Genomic DNA, 18,804 nt, shown 5'->3' on the forward strand with positions numbered 1-18,804 from the left:
CAGCTAAACCATATTGAAATTCGGATTATCAGATCAGCCAAACCTTCTTCCTTGCCCAGCCTCTATAAATGTGGTTTTTAATGAAATAAAGACAACCTTATCTTTAAAAAGCCATTACCCTCTGGGACAATTACTATATTTAAGAGATAGGATCATGTGCAAAACAAGCCACCTCTGTGGCAGCATTTTTTTAAAAATTGTTTTTAAAAAATTACTCCTGAGAAGTGTTAGGGGATTTGTAATTTTTTTTCTGGAAGAAAAGGCTAAGAAAATTTAGCTTCCATCTTTATGCATGCGCTAGGTCCAGTTCTGATTGTCTCATGATAAGCCAAGCATGCGAGTTTCTGGAATATCACACAGAAAGGAAGGAAACTGATAAAGGAGAATACAGGTAATTCTCATTTAGGGACTGTTTGAAGTTACAACATCACTGAAAAAGTGACTTATGACCATTTTTCGCATTTATGACCGATGCAGTCTCCCCATGGTCACGTGGCCAAAATTCAGACCCTTGGCAACTGACTCATATTTATGACGGTTGCGGTGTCCCTAGGTCACGGGATCCCCTTTTGCGATTTTCTGACAAGCAAGGTCAATGGGGAAGTCAGATTCACTTAATAATCATGTAACTAGTTTAACAACTGCAGTCACTTGAGACTTTTCAAGGAAAGATTGGACTGCCATTTGTCAGAAATGGTGGGGGGTTGGACTAGATGACCTACAAGGCCCCTTCCAACTCTTGTTAATCATTCACTTCACAACTGTGGCAAGAAAAGTCATAAAATGGGGTACACGATTCACTTCACAAGTGACTTCACTTAGCGGTAGAAATTTTGGGCTCAATTGTGGTGGTTAATTGTGTTTGTAACTCAGGGTTGAACTGTGGGATCCTGGATGCTCTCTGAGCTTGCAAGCGTTTCATTACCAAACTAGATTACATCATCAGTGTTTGAGGGAAGTAGGGTTTGCTCTGTTTATATACACCAGAGGTCTTCAAACTTGGCAGCTTTAAGACTTGTGGACTTCAACTCCCAGAATTCTCCAGTCAGCATAGCTGGCTGGAGAATTCTGGGAATTGAAGTCCACAAGTCTTAAAGCTGCCAAATTTGGGGATACCTGATATACACGTATGTGTGTGTGGATATACACACACACACAATTTGCCCTGTCAGTGTTGGTAGGTATGTTCTGGAAGGTTGTATATAAAGTTGGATATAAACAGAAAGCAACCCCCCGTCCCTTCTATGGTGGTCAGGGAATTCTGGGAGTTGAAGTCCACAAATCTTCACCTGGCCAGGCTTGGGCCCACCTGGTTTAAAAAAAAAAAGGACCCTTCCAACAATTATTTTGACTGCGCAGGCGCAAGGCTTCATCTTTTCCCCCCTCCTCGGCTCGTTGCCTAGCCACTGAGAGTCGGGCCCGCCCCCTTCCCCATGGCAACCGGAGCAGCGGCGGGACCAAACAGAAGCCTCCGAAGGCCGCCCCCTCGCCAGAAGCCCCGCCCACCGAGGGCGGTCGTTGCGGCGGTTGCGGCGCTTCGGGGTGGGGGAGACGCGTGTCCCGCGCAGCACGTGGGGACGGACAGGGGGGGTCCGCGGGCTCGCGGTGGCGGCGTCGAGCAGGTTAGGGGGGGGGTCAGGGGACGAAGCGGGAGAGGGCGAGTGGGGAGGCCGGTCGCCCGAGCTCTTCCTCCGCCGCTGCTTTCACCAAACAGGCTCAGCCGGGCGGTTGGTCCTCCGGGGAAGACCCGGGAGCTGGGCTTAGTGGGTTGTCTGAATGCAGGTGGAGGCTTCTTTCCTTCCCTCCCTCCCCCTCTTTTTTCCTTCCTTCCTTTCGTCTTTTCCTTCCCTCCTTTCCAGTTTTTTCTTCTTTTCCTCCCTCTTTTCCTTCCTTCCCTCCTTTCCTATTTTTTCTTCCCTCTTTTCCTTCCTTATATCTTTTCCTTCCCTCCTTTCCAATTTTTCCTTCCTTTCCTTGTTTCCTTCCTTTCCTCCTTTCCAATTTTTTCTTCCCTCTTTTCCTTCCTTACATCTTTTCCTTCCCTCCTTTCCAATTTTTCCTTCCTTTCCTTGTTTCCTTCCTTTCCTCCTTTCCAATTTTTTCTTCCCTCTTTTCCTTCCTTACATCTTTTCCTTCCCTCCTTTCCAATTTTTCCTTCCTTTCCTTGTTTCCTTCCTTTCCTCCTTTCCAATTTTTTCTTCCCTCTTTTCCTTCCTTACATTTTTTCCTTCCTTCCCTCCTTTCCAATTTTTTCTTTCCTCTTTTCCTTCCTTACATCTTTTCCTTCCCTCCTTTCTAATTTTTCCTTCCTTCCCTCCCTCTTTTCTTTTTCTTTTCTTTTCCCTCTTTTTCTTCCTTACATCTTTTCCTTCCCTCCTTTCCAATTTTTCCTTCCCTCCCTCTTTTCCTTCCTTTCCTCATTTCCTTCCTTCCCTCCTTTCCATTTTTTCCTTCCCTCTTTTCCTTCCTTACATCTTTTCCTTCCCTTTCTAATTTTTCCTTCCTTCCCTCCCTCTTTTCTTTCCTTACATCTTTTCCTTCCCTCCTTTCCAATTTTTCCTTCCCTCCCTCTTTTCCTTCCTTTCCTCGTTTCCTTCCTTCCTTCCCTTTCCAATTTTTCCTTCCTTCCCTTCCTCCCTCTTTTCCTTCCTTCCTTTCCTCTTGCTTCCTTCCTTCTCATTTCCTTCCTTTTGTCTTTTCCTTCCCTCTCCAATTTTTCCTTCCTTCCTTCCCTCCCTCCCTCTTTTCCTTCCTTCCTTTCCTCGTTTCCTTCCTTCTCATTTCCTTCCTTTCATCTTTTTCTTCCCTCCTTTCCAATTTTTCCTTCCCTCCCTCCCTTTTTTCCTTCCTTCCCTCCTTCCCTATTTCCTTCCCTCTTTTCCTTCCTTCCCTCTCTCATTCGTTGCATTCCTTCCCTCCCTCCCTCTTCTTCCTCTGCCTTTTAACTACTCCGTCTTCCTATTTTCCACACTACAACAACCCTTTGAGGTAGGTTCAGCTGAGATATTTGACTTTCATGCCTAAGGCAGGACTTGAACCCACCCTCTCCCAGTTTCTGCCTTAAGCAGTAAGTCAAACTGGGTCTCCTCTTGAAATGTTTAGGAAGAAAATAATAAAGCAGAAACAAGTCAGTAAAATGCAACTGAGGGACAAAACTCCTGCTCCAATTTAACAATAATTACGGGGATTTATAAACTGCCACCCTGCACAGAATCCTCACCTCTTCCAGGATCCTTTCGGATTACTAACAATAGCATTTTAGACTTATATACCGCTTCATACTGCTCTACAACCCCTCTCGAAGTGGTTGAGAAGAGTCTATTTCCATTCAGGTAGTCCTCAACTTACAACGTTTCTTTTAGCGACCGTTCAAAGTTACAAGGGCGCTGGAAAAAAGGGACTTAATGACCGTTTTCATTTTATATTATTTAGCCTTTGAAATGATGGTTTGCATGTTAACCTTCTCATGCTGGCCTTTGAACACGATAAAGATTTGATCGACTGCCCGTTATTATGTGGAAAGGAATTGATTTTGTCCACCTGCAGCTCTCTGCAAGATGTATTGCAGGGATTTAATATTTTAATTTTTTTACAATGTAAAGGCCTTAACCTGCGTTCTTTTTTGTTTGTTTGTTTGTTTGTTTTCCCTTAACACTGCAGATAAACTGAGTTTGGAATCTGATCCAGGGACCTGGCTTCGAAAGGGAACATGATGCTCATCAGCTCACCTGCATAAAAGGATGATACCATGGTAACGTATACCTTCCCCCGTGCTTCACCTGGGCAACAGGTAGATTAGATTTGCCCTTTCTGGCTGCAGAAGGAGGGAGGGGGAACCCGGCATGCAGGTAATCCTCAGTTTATGACCACAGTTGAGCCCAAAACATTTCCGTTCCTAAGTGAGATGGCCGTTAAGTGAGGTTTGCCCCGTTTTATGACCTTTCTTGCCACGGTTGTTAAGCGAATGCCCCTCGCAGATATGCTGGGCGACATCACTCCAAGCTAGTCCGATTTCTGGACATGAGGATGGGAGAGGCCATTTCAGGCCATGAAATAATCCCCAGATGCACAGGTGGCCGTTGATGTATCTTGATTTATTTCATTGTGATCCGGCCTTTATTACTTCAGAAGTAACTTGAGGCAGCGAGTACGCATAATACTCCTTCCTATTTAACCCACAACAACCCTGTGAGGTGGGTTGGGTTGAGAGGGACTGCCTAAAGTGGGACTAGAACTCAGTGCCTCCTGGTGATTGGCCCAAAGCCACCCAGCCCAAGGTAGAACTACAACTCACCATCTTGTGGCGATTCAACCAACCAGCTTTCAGGTGTAAGGCGGGATTAGAATTTACTGTCTCCTGGTGATTGGCCCAAAGTCACTCAGTTGTCTTTGATGCCTACAGTAGGGTGGGGCTAGAATTCACCAACATGTGTGATTGGCCCAAAGTCCCCCCATTGGCTTTCTTGCCTCTGAGGCAGAACTAGAACTCCCTGTCTCCTGGCGATTGGTTTAAGTCACCCAGCCGGCTTTCACGCCTAAAGTGGGACTAGAACTCCCTGTCTCCTGGTGATTGGCCCAAACTCACCCAGCCAGCTTTCATGCCTAAGGCGGGACTAGAACTCACTGTCTCCTAGTGATTGGCTTAAGTCACCCAGCCGGCTTTCACATCTAAGGTGGGACTAGAACTCCCTGTCTCCTGGTGATTGGCCCAAACTCACTCAGCCAGCTTTCATGCCTAAGGCGGGACTAGAACTCCCTGTCTCTTGGTGATTGGCCCAAAGTCACCCAGCTGGTTTTCATGGCTACGGCAGGTCTAGAACTCACCATCTCCTGGTTTCTAAGCCAACGCCTTGACCACCGCAGCAAACTGGCTCTCAGTTATCAGGCCCCTGGGGAAACGCACCCTCGGAGTGCCCTCCCTACAAGGTTGGGGTTTTGTTGTGTTTTTTTCCGCTTCCCCCCCCCCCCACAGGGAGGCAAGAGCAAAGGGAAGGGCTCCGGGAAAGGCAAAGGCAAGGGCGGCAAGAAATCCAAGAAGGCCACCGTGGAGGTGGATATTCTGAGCCCAGCGGCCATGCTCAACCTCTACTACATCGCCCACAATGCCGCCGCCTGCCTGGAGTTCCGTGGCTTCCAGTGGCCGGGCTCTCTGAAGAAGAAAGGCAAGAAGAAGAAGTAGGCAAGATGGAAGAGCCCCACCGGGGGCCGCTCAGCGGAGGTTCCGTCGGGGGCAGGAGGACCTTCAGCGAATCGGCTCGGGTTTGCCGTGGCGCTTGCCCTTCTGACAAAGTAAACCTTGCTTTGACCTACCGGCGTGGTGTTTACCGCGGAATACCTTCCCCACAGCCCCCACTGCCTCTGGATCCCGTGCACCAGCGGCAGCCTCCGCGCCAAGTGCCGGCGTCCCAAGACGTCGCGCGACGCCCTCCTGCAGGCGACATTCTGCAACTCGGGAGGCCTCGAGCGCCCGAGACACCTTGCCTGCACGTTGTCATAACTTGGCAGTTGTGACTCGGTGCACGCACCACAGGCCGCCTTCCAACAACAGGCCAGGTGGGGTTTTGCACTGGTTACCCTTGGGAGCTGCGGGGCTGATGGGGCGCCATTCTTTCAACCGAGGTTTCCCGGGAAGCCAGGATTACACGTGGAAGCTTGTCGGCAGGTTTTCATTGAGCACCCAGGCTCCCGAGGAGTCCCCGGCCACCCTCCCTTCTCAGATAGCCAAAAGGAAGAGGTGTGCTCCGTTGTAACCCTGAACCAGACCAAATTCCCAGAGAATGTTCCTGAATCCTCTGCGGAATTGTCAAAAGAGGATTCTGCAGCAGAGATCTCTGTCCTTTGGAACTGGTCCTGGCTAGATCTTGGCTTGAGTGGAAGTCACATTCCCCCCACCCCACCCCTTGCTAGGCTGTTGCTTGGCAGCCACGCTGAAGGTCTGGCCTTCACTTATTACTGTGACAGAATAAAGAAATAATGTTGTGTCCGCAACTCCCATCAGCGGAAGCACCCACTGCACCCCCGTCTAGCTCCAAATAGGGTCCCCCTTGCCCAAAGATGAGATTTGAAAGATACATGGGAAAACTTCATTTTGCCTTGCAAAACCAGGATGGGAGGTAGGTAGGTTGGTTCAGGATGCTTTGATTACCGTCGTCTTGTCATTCGGAGACCTAAAATGTGACATCCCATCTGCAGACTAACCTTTGATAACTGATCTCAGGCAAAGCGTGGCTAGACGTGTTTTTGCGCTTCAGGGGCGTAATGTGGGGAATTGTTCAGTCCAGAAGGTTTAAAGATCTTTCTTAGTCCTTGCAAAGGCCCCTCAAAGCTTGCCAAAGTGGGGCCTCGCCACTCTTGCAAAGTCCAGCTGATGCGTAAAGCATCATTCTCCATATCGATTGGTGATCAAAGACATGAGAGCCTTGGCCAATTCAGAGACAGGCCGCTGGGGAACCACAAAGGGTGTGGGGTGTCACAATATCAGCGCGACTGCCGAGGCATCCAAGGGCGATGGTTGCGGTGCCCAATTTAACACTTTTAAGGCCCCTGCCTTGCTCACACTCCTCCATTTTTGGCACGGGTGCATCGCCTGCAAATTTGGCCATTCGATTTGCACATCGGGAGGCCTGTACTTCTTCCCTGGATCGGTTTTAAGCCCGTGTCGTAATACTTGTATAGCAGTCCTTCTGCGCACAACAGAGTGAGATAGTGCAAGCCAACATCTGCTGGTTTGTGCCCATGTTATCACTACTGCGCCCCCTTCCCTGCTTATTTCTGGTTTTTCTGTCTTCATTCAAAAGCCAAACAGGCTATTTTGTTGTGTTGTGGGTTATCCACAGGTTTTTACAAAAAAAGTTTTTAAAGAAAATGACTCATTTTCGTATTAACGTTCAGGGCCTCTGTATCGTAATAGCTTCCAGTAAAAAGATAAATATCAGCATACAGAATCCCCAAAGGTTAATATGAAAAACCATTAGACATTTGTCTGTTTGATCAGTGCCAGTTTTTGCTAGCGTTTTGGAGCAAGTGAGGCTGGAGGGGGGGAAAAAAGTTTTAAGAAGATGGCCCACAAAAGACCCTGGTTCAGAAGAAAGTGGAAGCTAGCAGATTGGGACAAAAAAAAAAGATGGCTTGGAGATGGATAGGCAAGATTAGCCCAGTGGTCTAACAAGGTCAAGTTAATATCCTAAAACGGGGGTCTCCAACCTTGGCAACTTTAAGACTTGTGGACTTCCATCTTCCAGAATTCTTCAGCCAGCTTTGCTGAGGGAAGTTGAAGTCCACAAGTCTTAAAGTTGCCATGGTTGGAGACTCCCATCCTAAAGTGTTGGGTATCTCTGCAAACTTCCCCAGGGAGACTGAACTTAGAGCTGAGTGGCATCATTACAAGCACCTTGGCTACTCTAGCCATTTCTTTTTTATTCCAAAGTCAGCAGGTAAAATGGAAAACAGACAAGCTTTCCCACGCTCTGAAGAAACTTGATTTGGCAGGGCCTTCTTTGCAGATGTTATCAGGGTAGCCACAAGTAACAGAACCCCTTCCCCAATTCGCTGTTTTGGATTAAGAGATACAAGAGGCTTCGGTGTTGACATGTTTGTTGCCTTCTTGTTGCTTCGAGGCGCTCCCTGCCTGCTCTGAACCCCAGAACCAGACGTCTGGGGTTTCTCTTAAGTAGACAAAAAATAGTTGGTTTTTATTGTTAAAGGCTGCAAGTTGCAGATTGTTTACTCTGCGGTGGCCCCAGTGCAGAGTGTTTTTGCTTTGAAATTTCTCCTATAAGGGTGTGGTGCTATTCCCAAACTGGGAACAGGCTAACTTTTAAGAAGTATAAAATGCAAAAGTTGATAGCAAAACATTTAAGGTATTATTGTTAACTTAATTTCCTCACTGTATTTTTTTTACATGTAAAAAGTGTTTGGAGGTAATAAAACTTCAGCCAGTGTTGATTCGTTAATACAGGAGTTTGAATACTTTTCAAGAGTTTTGGGGCAGGCCACTGCAGCGTCTTGCATGTCCAGCTAATGGAGGCAAGGGTGGACTGGCAACAGAAGTCCTTTCAGGTCAAGGTTTGCCCTGGCACTAATGTATCCTAGTAACCATAAACCTGGGCACTGATTAATACACGAGAGAAGCATAGTAACACAACGTTGAAGTGTATTGTAACATTTTATTAGATCGTTTGATGCTTCAAGATAGAAAGCCAACTATTAGGAGCTGTATTTCTGACAACCCGATTGGCTTAATTTTAAAGAAAAAAGGAATCTCTTTGCCAAGACCTGTTTTTAAGCACAGCCTGTTAGAAAGTGATATTGGCTTATTTTAGTAAGCAAGAAAAAATTGCATACATACATACATACATACATACATACATACAGGCAGTCCTCGATTTATAACTGCAATTGAGCCCAAACTTTTTTTTGCTAAGCGAGACGATGAAGCAAGTTTTGCCCCGTTTTACCACCTTTCTTGCCACAGTTGTTAAGTGAATCACTTTTTAAATTAATAACATGGTTAAGTGAATCCGGCTTCCCCGTTGATTTTGCTTGTCAGAAGATTGCAAAAGGGCATCACACCGATTCTGGGACCCTGCGACCGTCATAAATATGAATCAGTTGCCAAGCGTCTGAATTTTGATCACACAAAGCATGGGGATCTTGTAATGGTCATTAAGTGTGAAAAAGTCATTTTTTTTTTCAGTGCTGTTGTAACCGCTAAACAAACTGTTGCAAGTCAAGGACTGCCTGTACTTTGAGGAAACCACTAATAATGGTCCCCTCCCCCCCCAGCCAATTATTAGCTTGGCTCGGCTGCTGCCAAGATAGACCAACAGGCAGGCGTTTTGGTTGGGCTGCTTAATCTGCTGTTCAGGCATCTCTAGAAATTAGGATTGCTGAGGTTTGCTGGCCATGCTGCCTGCCTCAACATTTCTGTAAAGCAAGCTGTGACACGCATAGCGATTCCCAAGTTCTGTTCACAAATTCCAATTGGGATTTTGGCTGTGGATGGTGGGAACCACAGGCCTTGAGAGAGCAGCCATTCCAGGAAGATCATTTTTCAGGGTGAAAATACTCGGTCAGATTTACTAAAATGTTTAGCACGAAACTTCGCCTGTTTTGGTGAGATGAAAAGCCTCAGTGGCAAAATAAAAGCATCTTTCCCATGACCCAAACCAGGTAATTTCAAAGACCATTAAAATGTTTTAAGGAGTTGAGAGTCTACAGAAGATGGTCAAGAGCTTTGGGTAGGCTTGTTTATTTATTTATTATTATTGTGTTTATTAAATATATTTGCTGCCTCATCTCACTGTGGGGTTACTCTAAGGTGGCTTATCATAACAAAAATGAAGAAAGATGGAAAAACATGTGAAGAGAAGTAAAATAATAGAATAATAATCAATGACAAAGGAACACAATAAGAATAAATGCATCAATAGGTATTTATTAATACATCAAATGGTCCTCTACAAAGACCCAGCAACTGAGGAAGTTTTGAGCTGCTGCACTGGCTGATTCTGGGCACCGACTGAACTCCAGGTGGGTCGGGACTGCTGCATTCACACAACTTGCCAACCTGGGCTGGCTTTGCTGGATGAGTGCCTTGTGTGAACCCAGCAGTTTCCACATAGGTGCAGTCCTCGACTTGCAGCTACAATCGAGCCCAGAATGTATGTCGCTAAGTGAGTCTTGCCTACATTTCACTGCAGTTGTTAAATTAATCAGCCGGTTGTTAAGTGAATCTGGTTTCCCCACTGACACTGCTTGTCGGAAGGTCGTAAAAGAACGCCGGGGCACCGCGACCATCATAAATGTCAACCAGTCAAGCATCCGATTGTAAATCACGGGGATGCTGCAACGGTCGTAAGTGTGAAAAACGGTCGCAAGTCACTTTTTTCGGGCACCGTTGTAACTTCGGTCACTAAGCGAACTGCTGTAAGTCGAGGACTACCTATATTGCGTAAGACACTCGTCTGGGTCTGCAGGGGGCAGCACTAAACCTTCCTTCCCTAAGAACTTATGCAGACTCGGCTCCAGGGTGGCTCAGGATGATGGGTCTTGTAGGGTAGGCAAACTTGGCTCTTTTACACCCTGTGGACTTCAACTCATAGAATTCCTAAGACAGCATGTCTGACTCAGGAATTCTGGGAGTTGAAGTCCACAAGGTGTAAAAGAGCCAAGTTTGCCTACCCCAGGAAGGGGGGGCTCTTTCCCCCTCTCCCATCCCGCCTTCTCCCTCCCAACGTCAAGGCTGGAGCGGACCTCCCGCATATGGCGGCCCGGGAAGGAACGGCGCTTCCCGCCCCCAAGACCTCCCCAACATGGCGGCGCTTCCGGCAGCCGACCCTCCCAAGATGGCCACCACCACCACAGGAAAGCCCAGTCCGCCATTGACCCTCCCAAGATGGCCGCCGCCGCCACAGGAAGCCTGCCTCTAACCTCCCCAAGATGGCCGCCCACCATTGCTTGCCTTACGAGGCCGCTCCACGGATCCCTCCCCCCGCAAAAAAAAAAAAACAAAAAAACACCTCCTCCGCTTCCCCTCCCTCAATCACCCCGGGGCCTCCGCCTCCCTCACCGGGCCCCGACCGGTCGAGCGCGGCGCCTTCCCTCCCTCCCTCCCTCCCTCCCCTTCATGACCTTCCCATCATGGCGGCGCTGGGCCTCCGCTCACGCCCTGCGTTCCCCCCCCACTCCCCCTCCCCTCTCCCTTCCCCTCCCCTCTGGCCTGCTGCCGCTCCTGCCACCGCAGGACTCCTTTCCCCGCCCGCGGTTAGGCCCGAGCCTCGCCTCGAGTAGCGCTGGGGGTGTTTGATACGTGTGTGTGTGTGTGTGTTTTTCTCCTCAGCAACGCGACGAGGCAGGCCCGGCCTCGCGCGCGCGGCCGACCCTCAGTCTCGAGCGAGCCGGCCAGCGGGCGCGCGCCCGCGCTGCCTCCTCCTCCTCCTCCTCCCGCCCGCCCGCCGTGCCGCCCGCTCACTCCTTCGCGCGGCCGTCATCGTCGCCGCCGCCCGTCTTCCTCCTCCTCCTCCTCCTCCTCCGCCCCCGCTGCCTCATCTTCCTGCCCGGCTGGCTGGCTGACTGACTGACTGGGGCTGGCTGGCTGGCGGCTCCACGGCGCAGGCCCGCTGCAGCGCAGCCGCTCTGAGGTGAGTGTCCTACCGCGCAATCTCCCAGCAGCTCCTCACTCGCCGCGCGCCAGACCCGGCGCAGCCGCAGCAAGGCGGGGGCCCCCGCGCCGCCTCGCCCGCCCCCGCCTCGGCCGCCGCGCGCGCAACCCCCCCCACCCCCCACCCCGCCCTCCCGCTTCGCCCGCCCGGCCAGGCCCAGCTAGGCCTCAGGCCTGAACTCCATCGCCCATCATCCGAGGCCCGCGGCCCGGCCTAGGCGCGGAGGAGCCTCGCCCGAGTTACCCGCGCCGGGAGACGGCCGGAAGCCTCGTTTCCTCGGCCCGGGGACGCCGATTCGAGCCGCCTCACATGACTTGCACAAATAATTCGCCCCCCCCGCCCCATTTCTCCCCAATGGCGCCGGCTTCCGGGAGTCACAAGTCTCCTCGTCCCATGCCTGGAAGGAGTGAGGGGAGGGGGGGCTTCCTCTGGCCAGGAGAGCTCTGGCTGCCGAAAGCTGGCGCCGTTGGAGGGAATTTGCACAGCTGCCTTGAGCTAAAGTTGATGTTTTTCAATGGAAATAAAGGGGAGGGGGCTGTCAGAAAAGGGGTTCCCTGCCCCCCCCCCCACTTTCCTGCAGGCCATGACTGGCCTATATTGGGCTGTCTGTCAATGTCTGATCAAGAGAACTACAATCTGGAATGGTCTCTGGCCAGGCCTTAGGGGTTTCCTGCTTTAGCAGGGGGTTGGACTAGAAGACCTCCAAGGTCCCTTCGGACTTCTATCCTATTTTTTATTTTCTAAATTCTATTCTTTATTCTGTTCTAATATTCTATTCTGGTCTATTCTTCTATTTTATTCTGTTTATTATTTTCTATTCTATTCTAATATCCTGTTCTAATAATCTGTTCTATTTTTAATTCTATTTAATTCTATTTATTATATTCTATTCTATTCTAATATCCTGTTCTAATGATCTGTTCTGTTCTATTCTTAATTCTTTTTTACTCTACTTATTATTTTCTTTATTCATTCTATTTTATTCTATTCTTTATTCTGATATTCTGTTCTAATAATATAGTCTGTTCTGTTCTATTCTTAATTCTATTTTATTCTTTTCTTTATTTTATTCTATTTTTATTTTCTATTTTTTATTCTATTCTAATATTGTGTTCTAATAATCTATTCTGTTCTTTTCTATTCTTAATCCTATTTTATTCTTTTTTCTTTTTTTTTAACTTGATTTATATGCCGCCCTTCTCCGGAGACTCAGGGCGGCTTACAAGGCGTTAAGCAATAGCCTTCATCCTTTTGTATATTTATACAAAGTCAGCTTATTGCCCCCACAATCTGGGTCCTCATTTAACCTACCTTTGAAAGGATGGAAGGCTGAGTCAACCCTGAGCCTGGTGACATTTGAACTTGCAGTAATTGCAGGCAGCAGATGTAAGTGGATGTTAATAACAGTGCTTTAGTCTGCTGAGCCACCAGAGCTCATTCTGAGCTATTTATTATTTTTTATTAATTCTATTCTATTTTTGTTTTTATTTCTATTCATAGCCCACAAAAGCTCTTTTACGCCTTTCAGGGCAGGTAGTCCTTGACTTCCATCACAATTGAGGCCAAAAATTTTCCACTGCTAAGTGAGACAGCCGTTAAGTGAGTTTTGCCCCGTTTTACGACCTTCCTAACCACGTTTATTAAACGAATCACCACAGTTGACAAATGAATAACCCAGTTGTCCAGCTTCCCCCCATTGACTTTGCTTGTCAGAAAGTTGCAGACAATGACCCAGGGACCCTGCAACCGTCATAAATATGAATCAGTGGCCAAGTATCCGAATTTTGATGACGTGACCCTGGGGATGCTGCAGTGGTCATAAGTGTGGAAAAAAAGATCATAAGGCACTTTTTTTTTTCCAGGGCCGTCGTAACTTAAGTCGTTAAACCAATGGTTGTAAATCAAGGATTACCTGTACAAAGTGTGGTTGGGAAAAGGTGCTGCTGGACTGGTTTTAGGGAACTGGTTTTCCAAACTGATCTCTGGAATCTCTTGGATGACTATATGGACAGATCTTTCGGGGGTGGGGGGAAACCCACTTTTTGAGTGGGGAAAAAAGTTAAAATTCCACCTAAGAGTGGATCTGTATTTATTTTGATTTTATTGGTCTTTCTGGGAGGCCTGTGATGCAGAAAAGGAATCTAAATAGGATTTAGAGTGTGTACCAAGGGGTTTTTTCTTTGACCCCACTTTCTCGATCGAAAAAAAAAGGAGGTTAAATTCCATGGAAAGGCCGGTTCCGCGTTTTATTTTGTTTTTTATTTGTCTTGTGGAAGGGACCCTTCGATTAAAAATTCAGGGGCCACGGGAGTCTTTTTCACCCCTTATCTGGCTGAAGATTGCTGTTAGGGAGAGTTTATTATGTGGGGGAATATACCGGAGTGTATTATTCTTTTAAAAAGCAGGTGATGGATTTTTTTTTTATTTTTAAAAAAACATTTTATTCCTGGGACTCAAAATTTGTTCTCCAGCTTTCTTTCCTTGACATTTCATAAGCTGTGAAGAGGAGCTGGAAGACTTCGTTCCCGGGAAGGGAACAGCGGGAGGGCGGATTAGTATACCATTTATCTGATATCAAGGGGGTATCCATTTATTTCTTCATCCTGGAGAGATTCTGTTTTAGTCTTCTTGCTAGCTGGTTACAAAATTAACCAGGCTGGCACCATTGTTTGCTTCTGTCCTTTTAGGCACCCGGGTTTTTTTTTTTGGTGGGGGGCCTGCAAGGGTGGTTATCGGATGCTCTTCCCAAATTGTGAAGTCCTTGGTGCAACCCTGAGCTGGGTTGTTTGCTTTCAGACGTTTCATGACCCATCCAGGTAACATCATCAGTGCTAGAAGGAGCTTATATATGAAATAAACTCCACTCCTTTTTTTTTTTACAACTGATGATGTTACTTAGTTGGGTCATGAAACGTCGGCAAGAAAATAATCCAGCACAGGGAGCACCAAGGACCCCACAGTCATTGTCGCCATCCTCCTCTCCTCCACAAATCCCACTCCTCCTAGCACTGATAATGTTCCCTAGTTAGGTCATGAAACATCTGCAAAAAACCCACAAAGTTCAGAGAGCACCAAAGACCACACCGTTATTTATTTATTTATTTATTGGTTCGATTTATATGCCGCCCTTCTCCGGAGACTCAGGGCGGCCTACAATGTGTTAAGCAAGAGGAAGTTCTCCTCTTCCTCACCTCTTCCTTCTCCCTTCCACAAACTCCACTCCTTAATCCCCACTCCCTGTAGCACTGATGATGTTTCCTAGTTGGGTCATGAAACGTCGGCAAGAAAACTACCAAGCTCAAAGAGCTCCAAGGACCCCACAGTGCCTCCTACTCCCCTCTCCTCCTTCCCCTTCCCTCTCCGTTCTCCTCTCCTCCACAAACCCCGCTCTCTAAACCTCACTCCTTTCAACGCTGATGACGCTACCTGGTTGGGTCGTGAAACATCTGCAAGAAAACCATCAGGCTCAAGGGAGCTCCAAGGACCTCACACTTCTATCCTGAGCCACCCATATTCTATTCTCCACAAATCAGTGCTTTTAGTGCACTTTATTAGGAAACTTAATTCTCCTTAGCCTCTTCCCCCCAATACCCCCATCGATTGCACCCGCCTCTTGGCTCAGTTCATAGGGGAAGGTCCGACCAGCCCCGATATCCCCTTGTGACGCCTTTAGAACTGGCCTTGCCATCTTTGTCTTAGCCTCTCTCTCGCCAGAGGGATTTGGCATCGTGAATCATATTTATTTATTTATTTTCTCTCCCCTTGCCTTGACTCCCAGATCTCATGACTGAGCCAGGAAGTGTGCAGATCATCCTCCGAGATAGGACTGACTCCTCCAGCAGACGGGACCCAGAGGATCCCAGCCTGTAAAATTTGGTAGGAAAAAAGAAATTCAAGATCTTTTTTTTTTGGCCCCGGAAACTCGGTCGCTCTTTTCTTTTTTCTTTTTCTTGTTGCATTAACATGTTTATTGAGTTATCAAGTAATATAAAATGCAACTCGGAAGCTCTTGAGCAAAATTTAAAAAAAACCCCAAATTCCTTGTGACTCTCCGTACAGGAGACTAGAGACTAAAGTGGGGTGATCCCACTTTATAATAATCCACCCCAGCCAGCCTTCAGCCCGCATACCGCGACCGATAGCCTTGAATGTTTGAGAAAAGGAGGTATCCGTGAGAGATTTCTCATTTTTTGGGGACCTCTCCAGTGGATCTGAGAAGGGGAGAAAAAAAGCCCATTTATCGTAATAGGCTTAGAAGAATGAGGCTGCAGCTGTTCTCCAAATGTAAGGATTGCAGCCGGCCTCTTGAATTGCTGGTTTTTCTGGGATTATATTGGGACAGGAGGCAAATCGGGTGCACACCACATGTATAAGGCTTTGATTTAAAAAAAATGTCCATTTTGTCCAGCAGGACGGTATAAACATCGGCCATCTGCTCAACCAGAAGACAGAGACTGGTGACCCCCTTATTTAGGCAAATATAGAAAGAATTGTCCTCTTTTAACGACCCCATAAACCCTTATCTGGGCAACTAAATGGAGCTGAGTATTTTACTGGCCGGATGCCCTTCCTGTCACCAATGCGGAGTTTTGTTCAGCAGAGATATTCTCATCGTGCCCAGAGAGACAAATGTCTGCCTCTACCTAGGATCGAACTCGCAGCCTCCCAATTGTGACGCCAGAGCTCCACCTCTAGGCCACCGCACCACTCAAAATATACAAAGAACGATCTCTGCTAAATTTGCATACGATTCAGAGGGTAAAAGTTTCTCTCCATAGCGATGCAAAGTTAAAATTCTTTTATTTTGAGTTCTCAGACTCATACTCCAGTTGTAAACAATTCTCCGATCCCGTCACAAAATACCATACAGGTAGTCCTTGACTTACAACAGCTTAACAAAAATGTGACTAACTTGCCAAGCGTCTGGATTTTGACGGGGATGCTGCAACAGTCTGTGTGAAAAGCAGTCCTAACTCACATTTTTTCAGTAGCGTGACGTCGTTTCTTCGAACGGTCATTAAACGACCTGTTGCAAGTCGGGAACTACCTGTACTCCCTCATTTTGAATTCTCTCTTGCTAAACGGAGTTTAGGATTGTTGGCAGGGATGAAGAGAAGGATCTAAACGGCTTTTAGAGGCAAGAACGGAGGATTGGATGCTTAAGCCGGTATCAGACCCTTTTTTGCAAAAATGAATTAATCACGGAGGCAGCAGCCTATGATGAACTATAGTTATATATAGAAAATGAGATATGCAAGTTTTGGTGTATTTGGGTCTTTTCCCGTGTAAGATTGAGAGTATCTTGGCTTTCATAGATTTTCACGGGTAGAGGTATGAGATAAATGTGATATATATATATATATATATATATTTTTTTTTTAAAAAAAGGACAGGAAATGATTCAAGACGAGAGCAAGGCCTTCGGTGCAACAATATACCACCTTGCAAGTTTACTTAAAGAGTGGAAATAACCAACTCACATTTCTCCTGCTAGTGGTTGACCACAGGGTGATCGGAGAGTTTCTGAAGAGCCTGTGCAGAGTTTTTGCTTTCAAAATGTTGGAACAAGAATTTGGTGACCTCTGCAGCTGGTACTCGGAAGGCAATATTGGAATTAGAATAACAAGAGTTGGAAGGGGCCTCGGAGATCTTCTAGTCCAACCCCCTGCTCAGGCAGGAAACCCTGAACCATTTCAGACCAATGGTTATCCAATCTCTTCTTAAAAACCTCCAGTGAGGGAGGGAGGGAGGAAAAAGAATAGCAGAATAACAGAGTTGGAAGGGACCTCAGAGGTCTTCTAGTCCAACCCCCTGCTCAGGCAGGAAACCCTGTACCATTTCAGATCAATGGTTATCCAATCTCTTCTTAAAAACCTCCAGCGTTGGAGCATTTACAACTTCTAGAGGCAAGTAGTTCCACTGGTTAATTGTTCTCACTGTTAAGAAGTTCTAGGTTGCTTCTCGCCTTAATTAGTTAAAATGAGCATTCCTCACCCAAGTGGCTGATTTTAGAATAATAATACCGCTAGTCCTCTCTTAACAGACATTCGTTTAGTGACTGCTTGAAATTATGATGGCACCGAAAAGAGTTACAACCCTTGCAGCATTCCCGTGCCCACATGTTCAAAATTCAGACACTTGGCAGCTGACTCACACTTACGACAGTTGCAGTGTCCCCGGGGTCATGTGATCCCCTTTTGCGACCTTCTGAAAAGCAAAATCAGCTTTTGCGACCATCTGACAAACAAAGTCAAAGGAGGAGCCAGATTCACCGAACAACCACAATTCATTTAATAACTGCAGTCAATTCACTTAACAGCTGTGGAAGGAAAGGTCGTAAAATGGGGGCAAAAATTACTTGTCTTGCTTAGCAACATAAATTTTGGGCTTGACTTTGGTCGTAAGCCGAGGACTACCTATAATCGCATTTCAAATCCAGAAAATAGTGTTCGGTATTCATGTACAGGTAATCCTCGAGTTACGACCACACATGAGGCCAAAATTTATGTTGCTAAGTGACACATTTGTTAAGTGAGTTTTGCCCCGTTTTATGACTTTTCCTGCCACATTTGTTAAGCGAATCATGGCAGTTGTTAAGTGAGGAACACAGTTGTGAAGTGAATCTGGCTTCCCCCGTTGGCCTTGCTCGTCAGAAGGTCCCAAAATGGGATCATGTGACCCCGAGACTGTGACCGTCATAAATACGAACCAGTTGCCAAGCATCTTGAGTTTTGATCCTGTGACCATGGGGATGTTGCAACGGTCATAAGGGTGAAAAACGGTCGTAGGTCACTTTTTGCAGTGCTGTTATAACTTCGGTCGCTAAGTTGAACTGTTGTAAGTTGAGGACTCCCTGCATTAGGTATGTTCGTTGCCTTGAGTTACCTATAGAGCAATAAAGGCAGGATAAAAATCTAAGAAATAAAATAATAAACAGAGCCGCTGTAACTTCGAACGGTCACTAAACAAACCGTTGTAAGTTGAGGAATGCCTGTATAGCAGGAACTGTTCCTTATATCGTGGTTAGCCACGCACATTCAAACCCAATCAATATTTAACTGTTATTTCAGTTTTTATTGCACCTTCCCTTCCGAGAAGCTCGAAGCAGAATTCACGTGACCGTCGGGATGCTGCAACTCTGAAAAACAGTCATAAGTCACTTTTTCTGGAACCGTCATAACTCTGAACAGTCACTAAATGAACTGTTGTAAGTCAAGGACTACTTTTTTTTTTTTTTCTTTTTAAGGCAGTGCAAATGTTGTGGCTTGCGATGGGTCCCAGAGCAGTGAAAAACACGCCTTGCTTAATCTTTTAAATTTGAATTGTTATCTTTTTTTTGTGTGTGTGCAAAACTCCCGTCTGGCCTTGGGCAAAACCGGCTTGCTCGGAGCTGATAAGGCCTTCCAAGATATCTCTCTCTGCAGCACCAAGTTGGGAGAAGCTGTTGCAAAGTCCAAGGAGCAGGATTTGAATTCCCCCTCCCCGCCGTAAACGAAGGCCCGGCTTTCGTTCCCACCTACAGGTAGTCCTCGACTTACAAACGGTTCACTCAGTGACCATTCAGAGTTACAACGGCAGCAAACAAAAGTGGCAGGACCAGGGGTGGGTTCTAATTTTTTTTACTACCGGTTCTGTGGGTGTG

General features: G+C 46.9%; 3 protein-coding genes across 8 annotated transcripts in view; all 3 read left to right on the forward strand.

Moving 5' to 3' along the window:
- The first annotated feature begins 1,433 nt into the window (after positions 1-1,433).
- Positions 1,434-3,749, forward strand: LOC148112742 (uncharacterized). Its single transcript, XM_087873499.1, has 2 exons — positions 1,434-2,988; positions 3,661-3,749. The coding sequence occupies exon 1, from the start codon at positions 1,434-1,436 to the stop codon at positions 2,943-2,945; it is 1,512 nt and encodes a 503-aa protein (XP_087729625.1). The 3' UTR covers positions 2,946-2,988; positions 3,661-3,749.
- On the forward strand, positions 3,682-7,952 carry SMKR1 (small lysine rich protein 1). Its single transcript, XM_087874388.1, has 2 exons — positions 3,682-3,751; positions 4,973-7,952. Exons 1-2 carry the CDS (start codon positions 3,749-3,751, stop codon positions 5,177-5,179), a joined length of 210 nt encoding a protein of 69 aa, XP_087730514.1. The 5' UTR covers positions 3,682-3,748; the 3' UTR covers positions 5,180-7,952.
- A 2,875-nt stretch (positions 7,953-10,827) lies between these two features.
- NRF1 (nuclear respiratory factor 1) overlaps positions 10,828-18,804 on the forward strand; it is a 54,503-nt gene continuing 46,526 nt past the window's right edge. For 2 of the 6 annotated variants that reach the window (XM_087874394.1, XM_087874389.1), the window contains exons 1-2: positions 10,828-11,141; positions 14,941-15,038. The gene's annotated coding sequence lies outside the window, so the exon portion shown is untranslated. Of the gene's footprint in view, positions 11,142-14,916; positions 15,039-18,619; positions 18,685-18,804 lie in introns of those variants that run through there. The other 4 variants (XM_087874395.1, XM_087874391.1, XM_087874390.1 and 1 more) reach the window with 3 other exon arrangements.

This window comes from Pantherophis guttatus, chromosome 7, assembly GCF_059756535.1.
Source record: "Pantherophis guttatus breed Tessera chromosome 7, ASM5975653v1, whole genome shotgun sequence".
NCBI lineage: Eukaryota > Metazoa > Chordata > Lepidosauria > Squamata > Colubridae > Pantherophis > Pantherophis guttatus.